Source organism: Leopardus geoffroyi, chromosome A2 (assembly GCF_018350155.1).
Source record: "Leopardus geoffroyi isolate Oge1 chromosome A2, O.geoffroyi_Oge1_pat1.0, whole genome shotgun sequence".
NCBI classification, from domain to species: Eukaryota; Metazoa; Chordata; class Mammalia; order Carnivora; family Felidae; genus Leopardus; species Leopardus geoffroyi.
The window spans coordinates 60,407,056-60,432,290 of record NC_059331.1 but is presented as its reverse complement, the minus strand read 5'-3'; the positions used below and the strand labels follow the sequence as shown (position 1 = coordinate 60,432,290).

The window sequence follows — 25,235 nt, the reverse complement described above, 5'->3', positions numbered from 1 at the left end:
CCAGTGTGATCCTCAACCTGCCTGACAGGAAGGTCATTCACAAGCTCTGTTACGGGCCGGCTGCAATCCCGCTGCGCACACACCTAAGCACCCAACCCCCAAAGGGTCAGCACTGGGGCCGGGGGCAGGGATGGCGGGAGGAGCGAGGTGGAGCGTGGGACAGGTAGGCGCTGGCACTCACGTGCACACACACAGGCACCAACACACACACGCCAACACATGCACTCACACGTGTACGGACAGACTCACACACCCGCTCACACGTGCTCACACGTGCACTAACACAATGTGCACGTGCACACTCGTGCACCAGAATAAACATGTGCACACGCGGGCTCACACATATGCTCACATGTCACACGTACTCACGTGCACGCAGACGCACATACGAGACTGCACAAGCATGCACACTCACACATGTGCACACTCTCCCCCTCACTGGTCTTGTTTGGAGTGTGGCTTCCCACAGAAAAGGCAGCAAGATGAACCCCCGTCACCTGGCACTGTCTGCCCAGACAGCCTCTCCCCGGAGAGTCAACAGCATGGTTGAGGTGCTGTGGCACTCCCGTGCATCCGTGGCTGACACGTGGCCAGTGTGGCTCTGAGGGACACTCCCCCTCTCTGGCCACCTGCCCCCAGTTATTCTGACCACCAAGAGCACCTGTGGGTTCGGACCTGGATCCTGCCAGCTTCCTGGGGCAGTAGGCCCAAGGAGGCGCCCCAAGCCCCAGGTCCCCCCTTCACGGCTGTGACACACCCAGGAAGGAGCAGCCTGACCGTGGGGTCTGTCCCTCCTGGGGACTTGCTCCTTTGCCGGCACCTGCCACGGCTTCCTGACGCCTCGGCTATGCAGTGTTTTGCTCCCCTTCTCCTGAGGTTCCCAAGGGGCCCTCCCAGCACAGCAGGCAGTGGCCAGCAGGGCTGGCCCACCCCGTGGCACTTGTGGGTCAGGGGACGTCATGCTGTCCACTGCCTCCGTCACACAAACCCCTTTCCCCCGGGATTCACTCTGCCCTGTGAGGTGACAGAAGCTCCAATCTTGCTTTGTTTTAATATTTTGAAGTTTATTTTGAGAGAGAAAGAAGCGTGCGCGTGTGCGTACAAGTGGGGGAGGGGCAGAGGGGGGGAAAGAGAGACTCCCAAGCAGGCTCCGCCCTGTCCGCACAGAGCCCGACATGGGGCTTGAACCCACGAACCGGGAGATCATGACCCAGGCCAAGATCAAGAGTGGGACGCTTAAAACGTCGGAGCCGCCCAGGCGCCCTTCCAACTCTGTTTTCAAAAAGGAAGCCACCTGGAAGTCGTGCAGGGTGGGTAAGAGAGACAGACACGCTGCGGGCAGAGAACGGGGCCAGCCGCAGAGTAAACGCGGGGGGGTGAGCGGCCGGAACGGACGCTGCTGACCTCCTGTGACAAAGGTTCTCGCCGAAAAGTCACTCGGAAGTGGACACCCACAGGGGCGCCTGGGGGCTCAGGGCGGTTGAGCGTCCGACTGCGGCTCAGGTCGTGATCCCACGGTTTGTAAGTTCCAGCCCCACGTCGGGCTCTGTGCTGGCAGCTCGGAGCCCGGAGCTGCTTCCGTTTCTGCGTCTCCCTCTCTCTCGGCCCCTCCCTCTCTTGTGCTCTCTCTCAAATACAAACGTTGAAGAAAATCAAAAAACAACAAAGAAGTGGACACCTATGGGGCTGCAAACAATTACATGCAATCGCTCTGTATTTTATTGAGATCTCTACGTCTTGCAAATGTAAACAGGCATCCAGTAAACACATCCAGATTAAAAAAGTCTACGGACACGGCACACCACTGTCGCCAGGGGGCAGTGTCAGCTTCCAGCAGAAGGCAGGCCTCGCCCAGCACAGAGCCTGTCCCAGGCCAGGAGGGTTGCAGCCCCACCACGACCTGCTTCGGGAATGTGGGGACGGCGGGGAGGGCGGGCAGGGCAAACAGCACACAGGACCCCCAACGAGGGCATCTCTTGCCTCCCAAGGGGTGCTCGGGAAGGATGCTGGGGCAGGACGGCGTGTCCCGGCCAGCCACAGGGAGGAGCTTTACAGACCCCTCAAAGCTCAAGAAACAAAGCACAACGGCTCGACCCCACCCGGTCACACACCTGTATGTGTGCTGTCCACTGTCCAGCATTCACGGGGCTACCCACAGAAACACGGGATCCGCGTGTGGCCGACATGATGCCAGAGACACCTCCCCACCTCCCGGGGCTGCTTCCCGCACGCCAGAGGGGACAAAACGAAAGTCTCTGTCTCACGACAAAAACTCTGTACGCACAAATAAAAAAATAAAAAACTAACGGAAGTCTATCTACAAGGCTAGCTCTTTGCAGGGGCTGCAGGTTCTGGAGACTGAAGAAATTCGTATGGGTCGTGGGTCACCTCTGGCTGCTCCCCGACGCTGAGGCGAGAAGGACTTCCTGCAATTGTGGGAAAGACAGGTGTTCACACAGCAGATCCACACACGTCACGGTTCACACCGGGCCGAAAACGTGTCCTAGTGACGGCGGTTAGTGAAACCACAACTCAGCCACAGAGCCCGCTTGTTATTCAGCCAAACCTCCACCACGGACGAGCACCCCTGAGCCCACAACGTCAAGACGTATTCCGCGAGCCCGACCTTCTATCTGGGAACTACGACAGCAGCATGGGCAAGTAAGGGAGTAAATTCAAGGAGCAGGAAGCGTTTGGTTCCCTTCCTGGTGGGACCGAAATCCCGATGGGGCCCACACACCTGCCCGCTCTGTCTCAGTAAACACAGAAGGCCCCAGGCCACCTGCTCTCCCCTCAGGGCCCCGGAGGATCGACACACTCCTTGACACTCTGTGTTAGGACTAAACACGGGAATGGCAGAAAGAAACAAACGTTCCCCGAGTTGAACGCAGCGTCTGAGGCTCGTTCTGCCCCTTCCAAGGGCCCTGGGGTGTAGCCAGCTGGGGCTCCTCCTGACGCAGGGCCGGCCACGTCTCACGGCCACTCCCCACGATTCCTAACGCCAAGTGACTTCCACTCACACGTTTCCGCCCGACTAGGGCGGTCTCAGCGCCCCGGGGGCAGGGACGCCCTGCAGAGGGAGCAGCCCGCACGGTCCCGGGGGCCACCTTACCCAGGGGGTGCTGGTCCCTATCGGAGGGGGAGGTGTTGGACAGGGAGCTGAGGTTGGAGGACGGCCGGGAGCCCCCGCGCTCTGCCTGTGCCTCGTGCAGGTCCTGCAGGAGCTTCGCCGTCTCATCCAGGTTCAGGTGGCTGTCGTCTGCGTCAGGCTCCTTCCTCACTTTCCCTGCACAGACACGGGGCCATCAGACGTCAGACACCCAGACGCCTGGGCCGCACCCCCGGTCTCTCCCTCGCCGCTATGAACGCTTGGGACAACACCCACCGTGCGGAAAGCTGGGGTGGGGGGGGGAGGACAGGCAAGCTTGGAAGGCGGGTGCCACATCAGATCTGAGCCATTCACGAAGAGGGCTTGCCCTCTGGTGTAAACACACAGGAAGCGGGACAGCATGTGCAACGGAGGCCCCCAGACGCCAGGACGGAGAACACGCCAGAGCGGGGGCAGGGGGCCCCGGGCAGTGGGCTGCCGGGAGAGCTCCCGGGTCTGGGCCAGGAGGGGCCCTGCGTGTGTGGGAGCACACGACCCCTCCAGGCAGTTCAAAAACTCACGTGTCTCCGACAACCGGTGGCCCAAGCCTGAAGAAGGGTGCGGTCCACCGGCAGGACGGTGTCCCTCCCTACACTAAATGTGGCTCAGGGCCGCCCTTAGAGCACCTCCCAGCCACACCTGGACAGGGTCCGACGCCTACGCCTACACATCGGTAACGGCCCGTCAGAACGTGACCAAGCGCAGCATCAAGGCACACGAGCTAACCAGCACCCAAAGGTGTAACTGCAGTCTGGCCCATGAGAAACCACTACCGGGTGGGCAGAGGGCAGGGAAACAGCCCCACCAAACACGGGAGGAAAGTTGTGAACAAGAGGGGCCTTAAATTCGCGACTAGGCACTCGCTCCTCAAAAAGCAGAGGAAGAGGGTGGTGAGGGGAGAAGGGGAGAGTCTGGAAAAGCCGAATTGGGCTCCGGCACAGGAAAAGGGCAGCGTCTGCGGCAACCCGCCACCCCACGCTGGGAAGGACAACAGCAGGTCAGCCGCGGCGGAACAGACGGCCAGACACGAAGCAAAGACACTCAGCAACAAATGGCAGAATCGGGAGCCCAGCTGAAAATCCACAGACCCCCGAGTCCAGAGGTCCCCCCGAGTCCACAGGTCGAACATAACCCGATGGATAAATCCAAACAAAAGCAAATCAAGGCACCTTACGCTCAAACTACCAAAAACCAGTAATGAGGAAAAAACCTTAAACACAGAGGAAAAGAAGAGTTGGCAAGGCTAACATTAACACAGCAGCCTCCGACCGCAAGCCCAGAAGACCAAGTTGGCCCTCGGCTGGTGAACTTGGATCCCGGGAGGGTCGCCACCACCCGAGTGACAGACGGGCTCCCCGGACCTCGACTGTCCATGCAAATGATGTGGTTTCCACTGAATACCTGCTCTCCTTCCAGGAGCCTGGAATTTGCAGATGTGCCAGGGAGAGAGTGCCTGCATTGCCCCAACTCAATGCTGGGAGTCAGGCGTGTCCGTGGGACCCCATGGGGCAGCTCTGGAGCGCTGCCTGGTCTCCCCCAGACTCACCCCATGCACCCCTTCCCTCTGTGGGTCCCGATCTGTCCCCCTTTGCTGTATCAAACCAGAGCCACGAGTCCCAAGACTCCTAGGGAACCACCTAACCCAGCGGTAGGCGTGGGACCCCCAAACAATTGGGAAAATGACAGACAAGGAGCAAGACAGCAGATCTCAATCAGGCCTGGGTTACCACGCTAAGTACAAACAGCCTAACCCAAGGCAGAGACCGCGGGGCTGATGACAAAGTGAGAGCCGGCCTCATGCGCTCCGAGCCGCTGACAGAAACCACTTCTGACGCAGGCAGGATTTCTCACCCCCGGCCGCGGTGGCCTCCGGGGCCGGGTCATTCTTGGGGGGCCGCTCCCTGTGCCTCGGGATGTTTAGCAGCACGTCTGGCCTCCACCCCTCGACGCCGGAAGCACCACGGGCACGGCCACACGCAATGAGGGAGGCCACCGTCCGCGAGAAGCCCCGTGGTAATGGTCAGGTCGGCCCAAAGGAAAGGAGGGGAGGAGAATGCACCCCGAGAGCCTCGAGTCAACAGGGAGCCGGACGGCCCAAGAGATTCCAAAACCCTGGGTGCCATGCGGACCGCAGAGGGCATCTCACGTGGCAGGGTCGGGCTCAGCTGCCGACGAGGGCACAGCCTGGTGGGTACGTGCGCGCAGACACGTCGATGGCAGGCCACGAGGCAGGCAGCTCGTCCCTGCACGACCGACAGGCTCGAGGGACCCTGACGTCAAAAAAGGAGACCTGGGCAAGCCCCCTCTGGGGCCATCAGGGAGGGACCCCGAGCACAGTGGCCATATTCCTAGAAAGGGGACAGGCCTCGGCACACCAGCCTCGTGCCCCGGGGACCACCTCGCAGACTGACACGGCACCGGGGATGAGAACACAGCGTCCTCTTCCAGCGGAGCCCGAGGATGTGAGCACGCCCGGCACGACCTACCTAGAGAGCCAAGCATGGAGATGTCCAGGGAGGCGTCCGAGTAGGACTTTGTCGACATGAAGTCCAGGACGGAGTTGCTGTCGCCCAGCGAGTCCCCAGCCTGCAGGAGACGGGTAGGTACCGAGCAGAAAAGGAAAGAGGTCACTGAGCGGGCAGTTAACACCAGCTGTTGAACTCACAGGAGCGGCAGCACCCTCCCTCCCCCCCCCCCCCCCCCCCCCCCCCCCCCCCCCAGGACAGGCCGGCTCTGCCACGTCCACACCCAGGGAGCGGAAGACCACCCTGCGTCTGGTCCTCGCTGCAGCCACGACCACCAGGGGCGCTCCCAGAGGCGGCTGCCACTGCCGAGACCAAACCCCACAGCCAAAGGCCGCTGGCTCTCGGGGATAAACAGGTCCCTGCAACGGGGGGGAGGGGGGCGGCGGCACAGGGGGACACAGGGGACCTGAGGGGCTCACGGCTACCTTGCAGAGACTACACGTAAAAACACGGCAGATTCCAAGCCAAGTGTGTTCTCTCTCCTTCTGTGGCTGCCCCACGCCCTCCTAGCCCTCTCTGCACTGTAAGGAAACAGCCCAGCGTTCCCCGAGACGCTCCCACCATGCAAACCTTCCACGGCAGCCTGTGGCTCGTAAACGTTAGGAGGTAACAGCTAATGTATGGCCCTTTTTAAAACGAACATTGAGAGCCGCCTCTGGTGCTTTAAGGGAAATGTACTATAAGTAAGACCCTAAGGCCTTCAAATCCTACCAAATCCCACCCTCACTTTGGAGATCGGACCCTAAGTCACTGTGGGAGAAGTTACTGTCCAATGACCACACCCTTCCCGACACACGGCCTGGAGGGACCGTTTCTTCACCAAATAGTTCAACTAAAGGTCCACATTGCAGCAGACGCTCAGAGCCTGTGGACCTGGTTGGGCAGGTGCACGTCATGTGCTCTCGAACACCCTCAGCCGCCCTGCAGCTCGAAGGCTCACACAGGGTCCCCTCCAGCCCAGAGAGTAGGGACAGGCACCCACCTACATCTGGCCACACACAGGGACCTGGCGAAGGAGGAAGATGAGACCCTGCTAACCAGGCAAGGGGCACAGGGCCTGTGAGCCCTCTCCCGTCAGGCCGTGCCCTCTGGTGTGAGCCCTCTCCCACCGGCCTGTCCCCTGTGGGTGTGAGCCCTCTCCCGTTGGGCCGTGCCCTCTGGTGTGAACCCTCTCCCGTCGGCCTGTCCCCTGTGGGTGTGAGCCCTCTCCTGTTGGGCCCCACCCTCTGGTGTGAGCCCTCTCCCACCGGCCTGTCCCCTGTGGGTGTGAGCCCTGTCACATTAGGCCGTGCCCTCTGGTGTGAACCCTCTCCCGTCGGCCTGTCCCCTGTGGGTGTGAGCCCTCTCCCGTTGGGCCGTGCCCTCTGGTGTGAACCCTCTCCCGTCGGCCTGTCCCCTCTGGGTCTAAGCCCTCTCCTGTCGTCCTGTCTGGGTGTGAAGCCTTGCCATCGGTCTGTCTCGTCTGGGTGATCTGTGAATTTGCTTCTTTCACTTGACTTTCAGAAAAGCCACTTTGCTCTGTGCTCTGATAAATCTCTCTCAAGAGGAGACGTTACAGTGATCACTCCGGGCCATCGACACGCCGGCCGGGGCTGAGCTCGTGTTTATGGAGTACGGCGGTAGCCAGATCTCAGGGGAGAGTGCCACCGAGAGTCCTACAACGACCCCACTGTTACCGCTCTACTTTGCAACCAGAGACCGAGGCTCAGTGCTACTCATGATCCTACCCAGGGCCCAGCACGGGGCCCTTCTCCCTGCGTGGCTGGGGCAATCATCCCACGGCTGCGGTTTTCCAAGTTGTTACAGATTCGCCTGCAACTTGGAACTCGTAAAAAGCGACTTGAAGACAGCTGGTTTACTCACGACTTCTCACACCAGCCAAAGAGCAGACACGCAGATCTCCCTAGAGACCTCACAGGGCCGAGGCCCCACACACAGCCGAGGGAGCACCCCAGAGGCTAGAGTGCCCCGCGGCTCCCCTACAGGAATCCGGTCCAGCGCCTGCTTCCCCACCGGCCGGCCGTGCACACTTGCCACGTGAGAAGACAGGGCCCCCGCACAACCACTGCTCTGCGGCTCCCGTGCCTGGACTGGAAGAGAAGTGCCGTGGCTTCCTGCCCCTCACCCCTGTCACTAAAACTCAGGGGCAGGGAGACTACCACTTAACCGGTTTCCCAAGAAAACAACACGTGACCCTCTTCTCAATGACCCCATTTCACAGGCTGAACACGACCGTTCCCCGCAGGAACGCTAATCATCAGGTTTTCACTTACACGTCCGTGCAACTCACCTTCGCTTCCTCTGGAGGCTTCACGGGAACATTTCTCCTCTGCAAATCAAAACGGGAGAAGCCAGTTTTCGAAACGGTTTTATACAGAATGATTCGCTCATATCGTGTACACAGACGTAAATCAAAGCAGCCCATTCAGTCTTGCTGGGGTTGTCCTCGCGGTATTCACACCACCCTGTGAATCAGAGCTGGTGCAGCATCAGACAGACAGCCAACTCCCCACAGAGGGCCCGATTCATGCAGGCCCGGCCAAGACCCTGGGAGGCCGAGTGCCCTGATGGCACCCTGGGAGGGACGGAGGTGAAGGAGAGGGCACCCGATGCGTTTCCGCAGCCCTGGACGGCTTCAAACAGAAGGTAAACGTCTGACATTGTACCTGCGTCTCAGGGGCAGCTCAGGAAACCACCTGCTAGGTGAGGAGGGTCCCCTGCCCTCCGATGGGCTGCACTGTGGGGCCACGCATCTTCTCCTCGGGCTGCAGTGTCCACAAGAGGCTTACACTTGACCACTACTGCATGACCACAGCCTGTGCGGGACCCAGAGTCACCCAAGACAGCTACTGTGTGACTACATTCTGTATGGGACGCCCAGCCACATGTGACCACATGTGGAGATCACAAGCCTAAATGCTACTGAGCCACCGTCCTGCAATCTGGCAGGATCTTCACCTTCAAAACAGTCACTCAGTCACTCGCACGCTTTTGCATCTGAGATCTTTTGTTTGGGACAACGTTCTAGAGATTCACCTGTGCTGAGGTTTTTATAAGTTTTAGTAGAAAATTAACTTCTCCGCTATCGTAACGTCCAGTTCCACACGGATACGCACGTCTCCACTAACGTATACGTCTTAGCATCAAACGTCACCTAACGCCACAGCACGTTGGGAATTACGTGACTCCTGTAAAGCAAGCTCACTTTCAGAAAAGTGATCCCGCTGGAATCTAGAAAGGAAACCAAGTGGCCAGGACATCTCAGGAGTTCCTGCTCTATAAAGACACAGCCTCACACACTGTGCCCAGGGGCGGCACCAGGAGGAAAACTTTCAGACCACAGTGCAGAGAACGGGAGCCGGGGCACAGTGGCCACACGGAACTGAAGAGTGGCAAAGTCTGGAGAGGAGGATACAGCTCACAGCAGGAGCTCCACAAGTCCAGGAGGGCTGAACCCGGAGCACACTGCCCTGTGCACACACAGACGAACACCATGGGGCCAGGTACACGTGAGGAGACACAACCAAACTCCACCCAGCCAAGACCTCGCTGAAACCTGGGCCACCGGAAGAGACCCTGAAAGGCCATTCCTTAGGATCAGGGCCAAATTCACCCAACATAAAGGCCGCTGAAACCCACCCTACCAAATTAAAAACAAATCCCAAGAAATCAGATGACTCCTAAGAACTCTGCCAAAACGAACATCAACGTTCTTAAAAGAACACAGTAAAATCCAGGCCAGCCTCGCCCAGCAGTAATGTAACGTGAGCACATACCTACCTAACTTTCCAGTAGCCTGCTTAAGATTAATCTTAACCCGTAGTCGACGATGACACGTTTCACTTAACCCAACGTATTGAAGACATTTTTTATTTTAACGTGAGATCCAGAAAAAATAATGAAATAGTTTTACGTTTCTTTTTTCGCACCAGTCTCTAAAATTCTGGTCCGCAGCTCACATTCTCATCATATCTAATTCAGACTAACCACAGTCCTATTTCCGCCAGTCACTTATGACTGCTGGCGGCAGTAATAGCACAGTCCAGACAGCAGAGACTCGACAATGTAATGCCCGGGGCCCAGTCAAACAATAAAGCAGCAAACTGTGGACAGTAAGCAGAGGAAAATCTACCAAAAGGCAAATCCAGGAATGGCAGAGATGACAGAATTGGTGGGTAAGGACTTTCAAAGCGGCTGTGGGAGATATGAGAAACAGGTCCAAAAATTTAAAGGAAAGCACGAACATACCGTGAAAGGGAAGGCCTAAGAAGGAAGAAACAGAGCCTAGACCTACAACACGGCGTCTCAAAGGAAACCTTCACTGGCTGAGCTTAACAGCAAATGTGGCCGCGGCACAAAAACAGATCACTCAACTTGAAGCCACGGCAACAGACAGCATTCACCCCTGAGGGAGGGACGAGAGACTGAGAAAGGAGCTGAGCGTTAGCGGCACTCGGGACAGGCCAGGATGCCAGCCGCGAGTCAGAGTCCTGGAGAAGCGACGAGTGTGGGGTGGGGGCAGACGCGACATCTGAAAAGACGACGGATGAAAATCTTCTAAATGACGGGCCTGAGAAGCCCGACAAACGTTCAGCAGGATAAGCACAGAGAAAAGAACGCGGAAACACATCAGAGACGAATTACTGAACATCAGTTACAAAGATTAAACTTCAGAAGCACGTAGAGCAGCAAACAGTCCATTTCCTGCAAAGGACAAAGGAGCGAGTATCTGAGGCCTCCTGGAACGGAGGTCTGTATAGCACAGACCTCTTCTGGTCTTTTCCTACAACCTTGAAAAAAGGAAAAGCCCACTCGAAGCCCGTCGGCCGATGCGTGCGCTTTGCCAAGAAGACGCGCGACAGAAGACACGGACGCCTACGACGGCGACGCTTCAGAAACGGCGTGGTCATATGTCTCTCAAAATAGGAGAAAAGCAGCCTATGATTCCATGATTCCAGACCCAGGGAAGAGGAATTCCATAAATACGGATAAAATAACTTCTTTCAGACCAAAAAAAAGCTGAGTAAATTCCCCATCAGCAAGTCTACACTCGAAGAAATAGCCAAAAAGAGTCTTCAGAGCAAAGGGAATGGACGGCGCACGACAGTGATCTGGGTATAAAGTCACAGAGCCCCAGAGACGGCGGGGGTGGGGGGGGGTGGGGTTGGGAAGTGGGGGTGGCAAGCGGGACTTCCTAAACTTTTCAGTTCCTCTGAAAGAAAACGGTCTGCCTGAAGTAAAAACTTAAAACATGAATGAGGGGAGACGAGCCAGCGATTCCCTAGGACGGTGTCCATCCGGACAGGCTCTTTCCACAGGCGCGGCCCCACAAACGCGGCACATGCACGCCCACCTGCCTCAGCTGGAACAGCATCCGCGAGTGGTCCCCGCCGGTGATCTGGTCCAGGAGGTCGTCCACCATCTTCTTGCTGTAGCTCCCAGCATCCTTCACGAACTCCTGCAGGCTGGAAGGCCGAGAGAGGGCATGATGCCGCCGGAAGGCCCCGCGCCGCACACTCTCGTCTCCCAGGCGCCTTCCCCGGGGCCGGCGGTCCCGAGGAGCGGGGCCTGCCCCGTGGACCCGGCTCCTCGGACGCGCCTCCGCGAGAGGGTCTCGCGGAGAGCCGCAAACCTCCCACGTGTAATCTGGGGGGTGGCAGCAACCGTCTTCGTCACTCAGGGTGGCCCATGATCCAGAAAGGTGAAAAGCAACTCAAGGGGCGCCCGGGTGGCTCGTCAAGCACGTGACTCTCGACTTGGGCTCGAGTCGCGATCTCACACTTTGGGAGTTCTAGACGCACGTCAGGCTCTGAGCTGAGCGCGGAGGCTGCTTGGGGTTCTCCCCCCTCCCCCCGCCCCTCCCCCATTCACGTGCACGTGCGCCCTCCCTCAATATAAACTAAACAACAAACAAAAGAGATCTTAAAAAACAGATGCTAAAACTTAAAAACCATCTCGAGAAGATCCCTTAAAAAAAGACAAGGCTAACGAGAGTCCGGGCACGTACGGTGAACTCTTGAACAATGGCAGGGATCGGGGGCGCCAACCCCGCAAGTTGCAAATCCACGCATCGCTTCTGTCTCGCCTCAGACCGAACCACTCGCAGTCTGCTGACCGGAAGCCTTTCTGAGAACGCGAGCTGACGAGGGCGGCTCTCGCACGTCGCACGCACCGCGCACCACACCCCGCACGAGACACGCCAGGAAGAGCACGTTACGAAGAAAATCCCGAGAAAACCCGACCGCGACGCCGTCCTCTACCGACCGAGAAAAGCCGCGGGTAGGTAGCCCCGCACAACCGCCAGCGCGCGGCTCGGGGTCAACGGGGAGACGCGGGCTCCCGCGGGAGGGGCACGGCCGTACCCGGTGCTGTTTTCGTTTTGGTTTCCGTTCTGACTTAACGAAAGGAGACCGAGGAGAGACGCTCCACGGCAGCGGGGAGAGGGAGCTCGTGCGGGAACGAGACTCCGCGGGCACCGCACCCTAGAGTGTCGTCCTGGTTTTTGGACCCCGTGAATACTACAAACTAAAAAAGAAGTGAGTGGAAGGCACCGTAAAAGGAGGCGGGGGACAAAGGCCCGGGTCCTGGCCTCTAAGCCCTGGGGCAAAGGCTCAGAAGGGCTCCCCAGAGGCCAGACCGTCACACGGAGCGAGGAGGGCCACTGATCTGGGAGTGAGACCGTGACGGCACACGAGTCTCTCCGGGGGCGTTTCAGGAGACGCCACCACCGTGAGCGTGTGACGGGAGCAGGGACACCGGAACACTCGTGGCGTGGTCTGGAACAGAGCGCGTGGCGAGGTGACGCGGGGACGCCCAGGAGGAGCGTGGGCTGCGGCCGCCGTGCGCTGCTCACGCGGTCGGGCTTCTCGCTGCCCGGCACCCGGAGTCCATCCTTGTTTCAGGGGTGGGCGCGGGGGAAGGCGACCACCGTCTGGGAACACCGTGCCCCCTGAACCAAAGGTGACTTCCGTCCCTTAAAGGCTGTGACAGGGCAGTGGGGCAAAAGGGGGGGGGGGGCACCACTTGTGACACTGTCCTCGCTCGCCAGATTTCCTCCTTGGTGTTCCACTTCTGCTTCTCTGGGCTCATAAAAATCGTATTAAGGGCTGATTTCCTTTTGTTCATTTTTAAAATACGTCCCGTGTTCTGTTTGGAATTAAAGATCTAATACGGAAAGATCCATTTCTTAGAGGTTAGCCAAACTTGCCTTTCCTCCTGGAGAATTACTAAAACTCCACAGGCGCGACCTACTTCTATTGGTGCACAGAACACAGCAGTTCCACTGAAACACGGCACCACGTCTGCGGTTTCAGTACCACGTCCCAGTCACCGTTGGGGACTGAAGCGTGTCCCAAAATTCTTCTGCTGAAGCTCCAACCCCAGTACCTCAGAACGTATTATTCGGAGACGTGGCCTCCCAAAGGTGATGAAGTTCGAGCGGAGTCTTCAGGGGGCCCTAACGCGTTACGATTAGTGTCTCTGAAGGAAACGGAGACCGGGACACAGAGACGGGCGTGCAGGTGAGGACACAGGGAGACCAGGGCCGTCTACGCGCTAAGCACAGAGGCCGCAGGAGAAAGCAGCCCTGCCCACGCCCGGGTCTCGGACTCCCAGCCTCCGGCCCCGCCAGACGACGAATGCCTGTCACTTCAGCCCCTCAGGCTGGGGTGCACGGTTCCGGTGGCCCCAGCAGACGAACACGGCCACCGAGCCAGGTTCCAACAAAATCACAAAACAAGCTCCAAACACGTGGTTGGTTACGTGCACACACACGTTCTTTTTTAAACTACAGCCCGGATCGTCACCTTCGTAAGGCGCAGCTGAGTTACCCGAACTTCAAGACCAACCCGCGGCAGACCAGTGGTTTACGGAAAAGGACTCGAAAACCTCTGCCGTGCAGACCCGCTGCCGTCGGCCGTCTCCCGCCAACCACCCACCAGGGAAACGGCTCCTCCCGCACGGCAAGCGAGAACCTTCCAGACCGTGCCGACCCTGCTCACCTCAGCGCACACTGCACACCCGTCTCATCCCCGTAGGCGGAATACAGCAGGTCTATCTCCTCCGACTTTAAGTCGCCGAACACGGAATTGCTGTGCATTGAAAGCGCGGTAGTGGTGCTGGAGAGAAAAGTGACTGAGGGCAGGAGAGGGAGAGCACAAGACGTGAGGCGCACGTGCGGTGACGCCCGCGTGAGACGCGCTCGGTCCCGCGGGCGGCGCCCCCGCCCCCGCTCCCAGCCCCCTCCCTGTGACATCGCTGCTCCCCAGCGACCCGAAGCGGTGGCAGCTTCCGGGCCGAACCAGCACTTCCGGCTCTGCAGCAGGTGCAGAGGACAGTTTACGCGACGCAAGGCGAGCGCGCGCTGGCAGAAGGGCTTCGTGCCGACTCAGGCCCTGCTGGGAACCGAGCCCACGGGACGAGGCTGGATCCCTCAAGGGGCCGTGGGGGCATCACGGCTGGCGTCCCCACGTGAATGACGTCAGAGCTCAAGAGCAATGCGTCTCAGACGTGCCCCTCCCCCCCACTAGACTCCAGTAGCACCACGATGGGACCATCACAACATCCCCAGACGCCACCAGCTGTCCCCCGGGGAACAAAACTGCTGCACACCGACACACTCCAAATCTAGCAAACCAGCCACAGACGTCACTCGGTCACTCGGCCACGCACACAAGTGCGGCCAGCACACCAGTCCCCTCCCTCCCTCCACCGCCACAGCCATCCAACCTTCCATCTCCCACACTTGCCCACCATCATTCGGCAGACACCCGGGCATACACCCCTACCCACGGTCGGCACGGGGCTGAGACCCATAGACCGGTACGAGTGGACGGCAAAGAGGAGCGTGCCCGGTGAAATGTTTATTCCCCTCACTCAACAGGACCTTAATTTAATCTCATTGTTAGTTTCAGAGCCAGAATCTGGACACAGTACTAAGAACAGGTGAGCCAGGAAGATGGCGGGAGGACTCTGGGTCCACACCTCTCCTGTGATTTCCCTCATCCCGTGCCCCTACCTGCCCACCCCACACTCACCTTTGCCCCTTCTCTCATCCTTGAAGCCCAGTGTGGTAAAGCCGGGGAGCAGCTTGCTGGAGAGCGAGCTCAGGTCCACAGGGTGGGTCTCCTCCTCTGCAAAGGGACCGGGCTGTGAACAGGTGGCTCGGGGAGTTCCCAGCTCCCGCAGTGGCTCACAGAGTGCACTTGGGGAAGGCATGGGGGGCTCTCTAGAAAGACCAGCTAAAATCAAATTTATAGAAACCACTAAAATTCTTAGGCGCCTGGGTGGCTCAGTCGGTTAAACATCCGACTCTTGATTTCAGCTCAGGTCGATCTCACGGTTTGTGAGTTTGAGCCCCACCTCAGGCTCTGCACTGCCTGGGGCCTGCTTGGGATTCCTTCTCTCTCTCTCTCTCTCAAAATAAATAAGCACTTAAAAAAAAAAAAAAAGTAGCCGCTACAATTCTCAAACCTTAACTCTAAGCTACGAGTTGATCAACTCGAGATACTTTTCAAAGAGACGGAGTACATAAGGGCTTCCCCACGGGTGAGCAGATCCAGCATCTGTGCCTCCCTCAAGGTCCTCAACACGATGATCACACAGGGCATCCCCTCTAAGCCCACGTCTGGGCCCCCTCCAAGCTCCGCGAGTGCGACGGAGTTGTGCACTCTGGCTCCTCCCAGGGAGCCCTGACAAGGGTGTGAGTCGATCCTCAGGATGGTATCTGGAAGTCAGGCTACGAGGACTTGTAGAACCGCAGCCCTGCGGGAGCACAGCTCTACACTGGCCGCCTATGCTAGACCCTGGGGCAGAAAAGGTCTGAGCAGCACCCCTGCCCCCGCTGGATGACTGCCCCCGTCCACGTATCATACGCAGGCTGCGTATCATACACAGGAGGGGGAGGACAGGGGAGTAACACCGGATGGGATTCGTCTACGCCGTGCGGCTGGGGCCTGCTCTGCACGGGCAACCGTGATCTCAAACGGGCTACGAAGCCGAAACTCCCCGGCGCCGCGGAGACCAACCCCAGCCCTGCTCGGGGCCACGCACCGTCGGCATCCGGCTCGGCCGTGTTGACCACGCTGTAGAGCAAGCTGCCGTCACTGTCCTTCTTCAGATAGCCCATCTGCAAGGAAGCACACCTGAGGGCCGGCCCTACGTGCTCTGCCGCAACGCCAACAGAGCTAAGGCGTACGAGCACGGCCTAACATGCAGAAATCCCAACAGGTCACGGGGCAGTTGGTTTCCCCATGGAAAAGACCACAGAGACCTCTCTCATACCTCCCCGAACTTGACTTCACACCCATGTGTACTAAAAGGGTTAAGACTAGTTCCTGATTCTTCTCAAGGAGATACGGAAACAGAAGCTTACCCCAGAAACTGCCCTCTTACAGGATGTCAGAACCTGAGCCAAATGACCCAGAACAGGACCCTGGTCACCAAATGCCATATCAACGGGCACTAGAGGCTCCATCTCTAACACAGGGACTTAGTTCCGCTTACAGAAAACCACTGAACAAAAGCCCTCTTCCTCTGAAGGCCCCCAGGAAGGTCCAGGAGGGGCACCTGCACATGGGAGTGGGGGAGGAGAAGAGGGGGACCCTTGGCCTGAGTGCCTGAATACAGGGCGGGGAGGACAGGAGACCCATCACTGCTGACCATGTGAGCACTGGCCACATAAGTACTGACCATGTGAGCGCTGAGTGTGTGAGTACTAACCATACAAGTACTCACCACGTGAGCACTGACCATGTAAGCGCTGTGTCAGTACTGATCACGTGAGCGCTGACCACGTAAGCGCTGACCACGTAAGCGCTGACCACGTGAGTGCTGGCCACGTAAATACTGACCACGTGAGCGCTAACCGTGTCAGTACTGACGAGCGACGACCACATATAGTGACCACGTGAGCACTGACCACATAAGCGCTGACCATGTGAGCGGTGAGCATGGGAGTACTAACCATGTAAGTACTCACCATGTGAGCACTGACCATGGGAGTGCTGACTATGGATGTACTGACCACGTGAGTGCTGATCACGTGAGCACTGACCACGTGAATGCACTAAGGGGAACAGGAGTCAGGCTTCTCGCTGTGGAATTACAACCCAAAAAGGGAGAAAAGGGAAACAGGCCCAGCACTGGGAGCAATGGGGGTTCGTGTGTGGACACGTGCCTCTGATGAATACACGCAGCTCAGCACGGCCCTCCCTCTCCGAGCTACAGTCCGCAGGGCTCTTTCCCAGCGCCACCGAGGGCCGTGCCCAGTGCCCGGGACATTCCAGGGCTGAAGCACTACAGGCGTGCAGACCAGCGGGTCCAGCAGATCAACATCAGCTACACAGGGAACCGCAAACTTTCCACCAGGGAGGCTTAAGGTAAGTAAAAGATTCATCTCCGTATGCTTCACGTAACCCGGCGTACGCAAAACGCCATTGTTCAAAGTCCTTGACGTAACACTCCACGTGCGTTTTGAAAACGCGTGTCTGAGACAGAGATGTGAAGTTCTAAGAGTTCTTCACACGGACCACGTGCACAAATGAGACTGTGGATGCACCAGGTCAAGGAAACGTGCCGGGATTAACGTCGCCTCTGCCCTTGTTACCGTGACTAGCGGGTTTAAAAGTGCACGCAAGGGGCGCCTGGGTGGCGCAGTCGGTTAAGCGTCCGACTTCAACCAGGTCACGATCTCGCGGTCCGTTGAGTTCGAGCCCAGAGCCCGACGCGGCTCTCAGGGCCTGGAGCCTGTTTCCGATTCTGTGTCTCCCTCTCTCTCTGCCCCTCCCCCGTTCATGCTCTGTCTCTCTCTGTCCCAAAAAAATAAATAAACGTTGAAAAAAAAAAAAAAATTAAAAAAAAAAAAAAAGTGCATGCAAGAGCCACACCGTTTCCACCGGAGGTGCCGGTCTGCTCTCCCGGCAGGGGGGTGCTCCAAGCACAGCAGGGAGGCCCCCACAGGCCAGGTCCGGGTCAGATGGGACCCACGGGTGCCGCAGAGGCACACAGAGACGCAAGCACACCAGGAGAAGAGGGAGGCTGCAGCGCAGACGCCTGGCAGGCCTGACGTCCATCCGCCGGTGGGCACCATCCCCACTATGGGGCGAGCCTGCTGCAGCGTCCCCGCATCACACACCGCTTCTGGGAGGCTCCTGCCCGCGAGGCAGCCCTGGACGCCCCCGCCCACCCCAGAGATGGAGCCGGTGACGGGACCCAAAGCGAGCCTGCGGGACACGAGCTCTGCCCGGACACCCCTGACGCTACCTTGCCCCCCGGGAGGAGCCGGCTGATCCTGTCCCGAGCCTCGTCAGCTGCGTGCTCCACCAAGGCCAGCACGTGCTCCTCTGCCGTGCTGTCAGTCAGGCTGCAGGCATTTCCTTCCGGCTCAAACGTGCAGCTGCGAGGCAGGAACACCACACACGTCACCGGGGCACGTGCTGCTCCCACCTCACCACGGTCAGTCCCTACCGCTCCCCAAGGTCACCACGGGCTGGGAGCAAGGGCACGGAGCACTCCTCGACCCTGTCCTCGTGGCTGTAACTGCAGCAATATGCGGGGCCTCCACGAACAGCGAGGGAGCCCCAAACGGCCGCTGGAGGTGCCTCGTGTCTCAGCTGCACACCTGAGTCGATCTAAGAGCAACCTGACGGCAACCTCACTACTCACAATGTCATTCGAGGCACCGTTGGAAAAAGAGGCAAAGCTCCGTGGAGCGTGGAGACGCCAGAAACAAGGGTGAGCCGGGAGCACAGGTCGTGAGGCAAAAGGGGCGTCCCGAGCCTTCGGCAGGCGGGCTCAGACCCCACACAGAGAAGAGCTTTATTCGAACAGCCAAGGGTCACTGGGTGCAGCGCCCAAGGGATGTGGCCTCTCCTGTGGAAGGTTCCAGAAGCATATGGACCGACTCCATCCAAGGAGCTGCGGGAGCAAACTCTGCCTGCGGACCCCAAGCCTGCAAGAAGGCCCCGCCTCTGGCCCAGGGTGGACGGCTGCAGGAGTTGGGGGGGTCAGGTACGAGAATGAAGCCCCCCCCACAAAGCGTGTCACCTGCCTAACACAGCACAGCTACGTCCCCCGCACAAGGACAGCCAAGCTAGGCCACCATCAAGTGTCCTCCTGCACGTGAGGGAACTTCTTCAGAGTGAAGGGCCGACAACCACTGCAACACGCATATGGGAACAGCAGTGTCACACCTGGAACGGAGCCTGCGTGTGGCTGGCAGGGGCCGTCCTGCCCTTGTGCCCCCAGGTCCGTTAGCGTGACGAGGCCCGGCTGGCCCAGGTTGCGGCCAGCTGCCTGGAAACACCCGAGACCAGAGCTCACACGCGGCCGCTGGGGACCGGGCTCCTCCCAGCAGGTGGGGGTCCGCGAGCGACTCCGCGGACACGGGCGCCAGCACAGGCTCACCCTCACTCACAATCCTGAGGTGCGTTTCCCGTTACCTGATAACTTCTCTACTCGGCCTTTTGGATTTCTTGGCAGTTTCTACTTGTACGGGTGCCGCTTCAGGAACGGGCTCCTCAACGGCTGTGTCTTCGTTGCCCAGAAGAGCTGCCTGCTGAGAAAAATCCACGTCCTGCATAAACGACATGCTGCGCTTCAGAGCTAACAGCCGCTCCTAGAATCAAAAAGGACAGAGCAGCAGGCCTTTACCTCTGCCTCGCAGCCGAGGCGCCATGGCGATGGGTGGGATGGGGATGGCCGCAGCCTCGCCTGGCCTAACGGCGGGCTCCCGTGGCGCGAGCGCGGCAGGTGCGGGCGGGAGTCAGCACCACAGGCGCGGCCGACTGGCCGGGAGCACTCGGGGCTGGCAGAGGGGGACGGGCCAGAGGGCACGGGGGCCCACACCTCACCTACAGGCCGGTCAGGCACAAGGCACTGGTCCTAGATGCGTGACGCATGCAACCTGGCTCATGGGACAGATCTGGGAAGCCACTCCGGACGGCCAAGACGTCCTGTCTGGACTCAGTGAGGCAGCCACGTAAAACAAATCACAGGCTGGCTGCAATCCATCAGACACCCACACTTAGATCAACAGATCCAGCACTTTCCACCAACCCTAAAGGAGACGTTCCAGCTGGCGCAGGAGCAGAGAGAGAGAGAGAAAGAGAGAGCGCGCCTGGCGGGGAGGGTGGCCTGGGATGTGTACAGAGGCTCTGCACCACGGCCAGTGATGGACGGGTGGAAGCATGCCAGTCAGTGGGGGTGGGGCTCTGTGTAGGCATCGAGACAGAGGGGAACTCTCGTCTCTGTGGCTCCTTGCCGCCGCGGGCTTCTTACTTTGCTCATCATCTTAAAGCCTGCGTGAAGGATCTTCTTAGCTAACTTGTAGTACACAGTGTCTGGTCTGTTGTAGGTCATCGCGTTATCACACATCAGTTTGAAATCCGCCTGAAAGGGAAAAAATAGAATCTGTCGAGTTTGAACCACTAAGATGCCGGCAAAAACCGGATTCCTGTCAAGAGGCTAAAACTGAGTGGCAAGCAACTAAACCAGGCTCTTCAGCTTAACAAATGGTTTTTAACGACTCTTTGAGGGAAGTTTCAGACCTTACAGGGAGAAGCCTGTCAAACCCGGAGCTTCCTCCTGAGCGCGACACGCGTGGCTTCTGTTTCTGTTTTTTTATTCTGAGAAAGAGAATGTGTGTGTGAGCAGGGGAGAGACAGAATCCCAAGCAGGCTCCACGCTGTCATCACAGAGCCTGACGTGGGGCCTGAACTCGTGAACCATGAGATCATGACCTAAGCCGAAACCAAGAATTGGACGCTTAACCGACGGAGCCTCCCAGCTGCCCCAACACGAGCGTGTTCTAAGAACATCGCGGCTCCCTCTCTCCATCTCCAGCTCCCCCGCTTTGGGAGAAATCAGATGTTAAGTAGGAACGAGAAGTGACAGCCAGGTCCCTTTAAGTAAAAGCTGAGGAATGAGCCGAGAGCTGAGCACGTTCACATCCTCTCTCTGGGATTTTGCCACGGAATTCAAAACTTGGTCTATCGCCAATTACTCTAATAGCATCAGCAAAAAGGCTTTCTGTAAGATAAGGGAAATCTTGCTGAACAGCTTACGTTAAAAGCAAGCTATTGGACGTCCCAATATATCATCACCCCAACCAAATTACAGACCGCACACACACCTGTCACTGCGCGCTGTGCTGGCCATGAGGACGCATAAGGACAGCTGAAGCCAGCCAGACCCCGACCGAGCCCCAGCACTGGCCCCACGGCCAAGATCCCCAGGGCTGGGCCTGTGGGCCTTGATGTAGCAGTCTTGAGGACAAGGCAGAGGGGGGACACTGCTCACATCCGGGACCGTCACTGGGCAGCAGAGCAAACCAGGGCCCGACAAGGAAGGTGGAGGACTGAGGGCCGCCCGCCCCCGTACCCTTTCACGTGGCACAGCCTCTGAGGCTCAGCAAACACGCTCAGTCATGTCACCAGCAAATGAAAGTGATAGAGCTAAGCCTTCCAAATTGAATAGAAACTAAGAAAGAAACCCGATGCCTTTTCCTACATGACATCATTACCAAAGCGTCAAGCACTCACCTTGATCCGCCCCTGGGATCAAAGCCAACAAGCAATTCCTGCCTCACGGTTGTACCAAGAAACAGAGTTCAGAACTACACGCTAGAGAGTCATAGAAATTTATCGTTAAAAAAAAAAAATTAAACTCACAGTTACTATAAAACAAAAAACTAGGAAAAACTGTAATCCTAAAAATACCCGTTCTGGAGTCAGACCAAATCAGACACACTTTTGCTTGACCTCACGTGTCTCTACAGCTTCCAGACAAGATACCGGTTTCCCTGATGCAACCTTTGGGAGACCTTGGCCCGAAGGCTCAGGCCCCCATGAACACTCGCAACTAGAAACCAGCTGATACGGGCAGAGTGCTTACTGGACATAAACACACAGAGAGCTTCGCAGCAATTATTTCGGAAACCGAAATTAGTTTACCTTAAATTCTGTGACTGATTTGTATTCGTTGGCTACAATCTTGTCTTTCATTGTACCAAAGTCCATGGGATGTTTTATTATCATGGAGTATCCGGGAGCAATTGCATCCGTGACAGGAAAAGCAAAAAATCCATGAGGATCTTTTCTGAAAACAAGAACATCATTACTTAAACAGGAGAACCCTAAGTGTAGATTTCCAAACAATACAAAACGTTTCACGGTAAAAACATGATACAATTCACCAAGTTTTGTTCCTTACAATAAGAAATAAAATTTACACTCTGTAGAAGCATAGTAGATGTTTTTGATGATTAAAAATTCCAAAATTACCCTCCTGGCCGGAGCCGTGACATCTGCATCGTGGAGGTCCTGACCGCCCCCCACCAACACCCCTGCCCTGCATGGACCGGGCACACGGCGCTCTCCCCACGCCGGCCCGCCCCCCACTAGACTGGGCGTCACCCAGGGAGGGCGAAGGGTCTGCTTCACGGGTGTGGGAGGTGAGGGAAGAACCCGTCACAGGGAAAGACACCCTGAAGGTTCCCGACCTCAAGTTCTTGAGAAACTGTTTACCTCTGGAGCTGGCGGAGAAAATGCTCTAGTAACTGCTGAATCGGTGTGCTCTCGTTCTCGGCTGACGATTTAAAGAGGACAGGATAACGATGAGTCAAAACATCTTGACGCTGTGTCACTAGAGAGCTCCCACTCCACGGCACGTTTCAGTGTTTCAGGCTCCAACAAGAACTGGGTACAAGGATGACCCAGACCCGGTCTTGGCCCCAAAAAACTCAACTGGGTGGGAGGGGCATCCACCACAGCACCAGTCCCCCAAACCCCTTAGAAAGTGCCAAGATCCTTCAGACGACAACAGGGAGCTGTCACTTGTCAGTCTGTATGAGTCCCCTGTCACGGCCGGGCCCAGTACGTTCCAGACACGGTACGAAGACGGCCAGCACACAGAGGCCGAGCTTCACCGACTATCACTTTGCTTGGCAGTCCAGAACCTCTGGCCGCACCTGTGCTGCTCCTCCTCTGTAAAACGGGTACGAATGCAACCGCACGGGGGTCCTTGTGAGGCCGGCCACTAACTACAACTCTCGGCCCACGGTGTGGAACCGTGGTTTCTGGTGAACGTAGTCAGCACACGGGGCGGCCTAGGTTCTGTTCCCTAAGCCATAAGAACACAAGTGCTCTTCCCTAGAGCATCCACTGCCGGCCACGCCCAGCCCCCAGACCTCAGCATCTGAATGCACTAAGGAACCAGGGCTCCTCGGAGAAATAGCTGGTTCCAGGGCTGAAGCAAACAGGCCTGCAGACCACGAGTGGGTCCCGATAGTGACAGTGACCAGAGCAAGTGTGAACGTCACCCCTTCGGGTACACGGAAGGGAAGCACTGCACGCGTGACCTCAATCAGCTGATCAGACCAAGCCGGCAGGGACTTCGTGAGCACGTTCACCTAGCGAACCGTCTCATGCCTGACCTTCTCTCCTGCCCACTGTGCCCCGCGGCCCCGGGTCCTACCTGTTCACCGTGGCAATGACTTGCACGGGGACGGCTGTTGCCAGAAAACCACACCCTCGGCGACGACTGCCACGCGACCCCGCTTCCTTCCCTCCCGAATCACAGGCAGTCAAACCCAACGCCAAGAAGAGAAACGCTCGAAGGAAAACTGCCTCCACTTCAGTACCTCCTGACCATTTGCAAGCCCCTGAGGAAAGTGACCACTCACAGATTAGAGAGCCCCGAGTGTTCTCTCCTCCGGTGAGGCTGGCACAGCCCTCGTGGTGCCTGACAGCGTCAGTAACAACTGATCTGAGCACTAATTCCCTTCTCCCCGGGACGAGCTCGTGAGTTTAAAAAGAACAAAGGGAGGGGGCACAGGAGCGGCAGTTGGCTGAACCCTGCTCTACAGGTTCAAGTTGACACTAAGACCTCAGGTCCAGCTACGCTTCATGTCGAGCCCTGGAAGAGAAAGCGCTCTTCCCTCCTTCCCGCACACGTCCCCAAGAGGCAGAAAAGCACGACGCCAACCACTGTGTCACAGAGACGAGCTGTCGCGCTCCAGGAGAGCCTCCAAACACGTTCCTTCCACTCGCCTGGCTGTGTCCGGCACGCTCGCACAGGCCTGTCGGGGGGCGGCTCCACCTCCACCTTCTTGCCGGGATCAAAGTCGTCGGCCTCCCCCTCCGAGTCGCCATGCTCCTTTTCCCGTTTCCGCTTCTTCTCTTCCTGTGAGGCAGAGTCAGGGCGCGAGAGCAAGGCAAGCAGTTTTAAATAATCTCCTGCAACACAAAGCTGAGCGAGCAAACCTCCCTCCAGAGACGCTTCTCCTTCAGATCTCCCCTCCCTCCCCCAACGACCACCCCCTGGGCTCGTGCGCCTTTTGCTACAAACAGGACAGCCCTTTCCTAAGACCCCACAGCCCTTGTGATCTGCCCCCCGGGGGGCTGGGGGCCTCCACCGGCCAGCTGCCGCCCTGCTCTACCTTTCTTTTCCTTCTTTCTTCGTCGTCAAGGTGCTTCTCCTTCTCGGATTTCTTCTTCTTCTTCTTCTTCTTTTCCTTGTGTCGCTCTCGCTCGTGGTCTGACCTGTCATCGTAATAACTGGAGTCGTGCCCAGACCCCGACAGCTCAGTCACTTCACTTCCTCCAACCTTGAGAACCAGCTTCAGGGGCTTCTCCAAGGGCTTGTCTGCATAATCTGTAAGCAGAGACCGCAGCTTCGGGGTGTGCTCGGGTGTGTAGTGGCACCAGGGGCCCGACGTGCAGGGGGAACAGAGAGGACGCCCAGGCCCCAGAAGGCAACACCATCAGGGAAAGATGGGGAAGCAAACCCCAGGGCTGCCAGTCCCGCCCCCCTTGGTGCTGCATCACCCTCGGGGACATAGTTCGAGTTGCTCTGTCCGGCGAGCTGCTCTGTCTGGCCAGGAACAAGGAGGCAGGGGAGCCCAGGAGCCTGGTCCCTCCCCCCACCCTTCCCTAAGCTCCTGGCCTGCGCTCACGCCCGTCTGTCCTGCAGCAGACACAGGACCGAGGCTGCAGGAACGCGCAGGCGGGACGCGGGTGACAAACAGGGACGAACTTCTCCAAGACCAGACAAGCCAACACAGATGCAGGAGCCGGACCAGACGCCCGCCAGCCCTGGCGCCCTGGCCCGGAACCGCCGCCCGCGATCCCAGAATCCTCGCCCAGGACACCTTCCCGCCACCCCGGAATCTTCCCCCCGCCGAGACCCCCCTCCCCCACCCGCAGGCGAGCCGGGGATTCTCCCTCGGGGCCCGAGCCCGCGAGCCCGGGATCTTTGCCCGGGGCCCCCGCCTGGGACCCCGCCCCCCGCCCGCCGGCCGGCCCGACGTCACAAAGCGCGCCCGCCGCCTCACCCTCGTAGGACGAGCGCCACTCGGTCTTGTGCTTCTTGTGCTTCTTGCCCATGGCGGCGCGGGGCCGGAGCGCGGGGCTGAGGGCTGCAAGCAAGCGCGGCCGCAGCGTGGACGCCGCCGCCGCGGCCCCGACTCGCCACCCGCCTGGCCCCGCGGAGGTCGCCTGGCCCCGCCGGAAGCAGGCGCCGGAAGTCGGGCCGTCTAGCCCCGCCGGCGCCCAGCGCTTCCGGGT

General features: G+C 58.4%; 1 protein-coding gene across 5 annotated transcripts; it reads right to left on the bottom strand.

Moving 5' to 3' along the window:
- Positions 1-1,696: 1,696 nt before the first annotated feature.
- LOC123606119 (bromodomain-containing protein 9) lies at positions 1,697-25,206 on the bottom strand. Of its 5 annotated transcripts, none has more exons than XM_045494069.1 (16): positions 25,004-25,206; positions 24,110-24,324; positions 23,721-23,853; positions 22,197-22,257; positions 21,624-21,768; positions 19,951-20,061; positions 19,113-19,228; positions 17,935-18,067; positions 15,724-15,799; positions 14,709-14,804; positions 13,674-13,806; positions 11,027-11,138; positions 7,964-8,002; positions 5,635-5,734; positions 3,113-3,286; positions 1,697-2,426 (listed from the first exon to the last, which is right to left on the bottom strand). In XM_045494069.1, the coding sequence occupies exons 1-16, from the start codon at positions 25,053-25,055 to the stop codon at positions 2,326-2,328; spliced, it is 1,797 nt and encodes a 598-aa protein (XP_045350025.1). In that variant the 5' UTR covers positions 25,056-25,206; the 3' UTR covers positions 1,697-2,325. The 5 variants fall into 5 exon arrangements, with proteins under 5 accessions (XP_045350025.1, XP_045350023.1, XP_045350024.1 ...); XM_045494067.1 differs by having other exon boundaries at positions 19,113-19,288; positions 25,004-25,201; XM_045494068.1 differs by having other exon boundaries at positions 19,113-19,246; positions 25,004-25,200.
- Between the last annotated feature and the right edge of the window lie 29 nt (positions 25,207-25,235).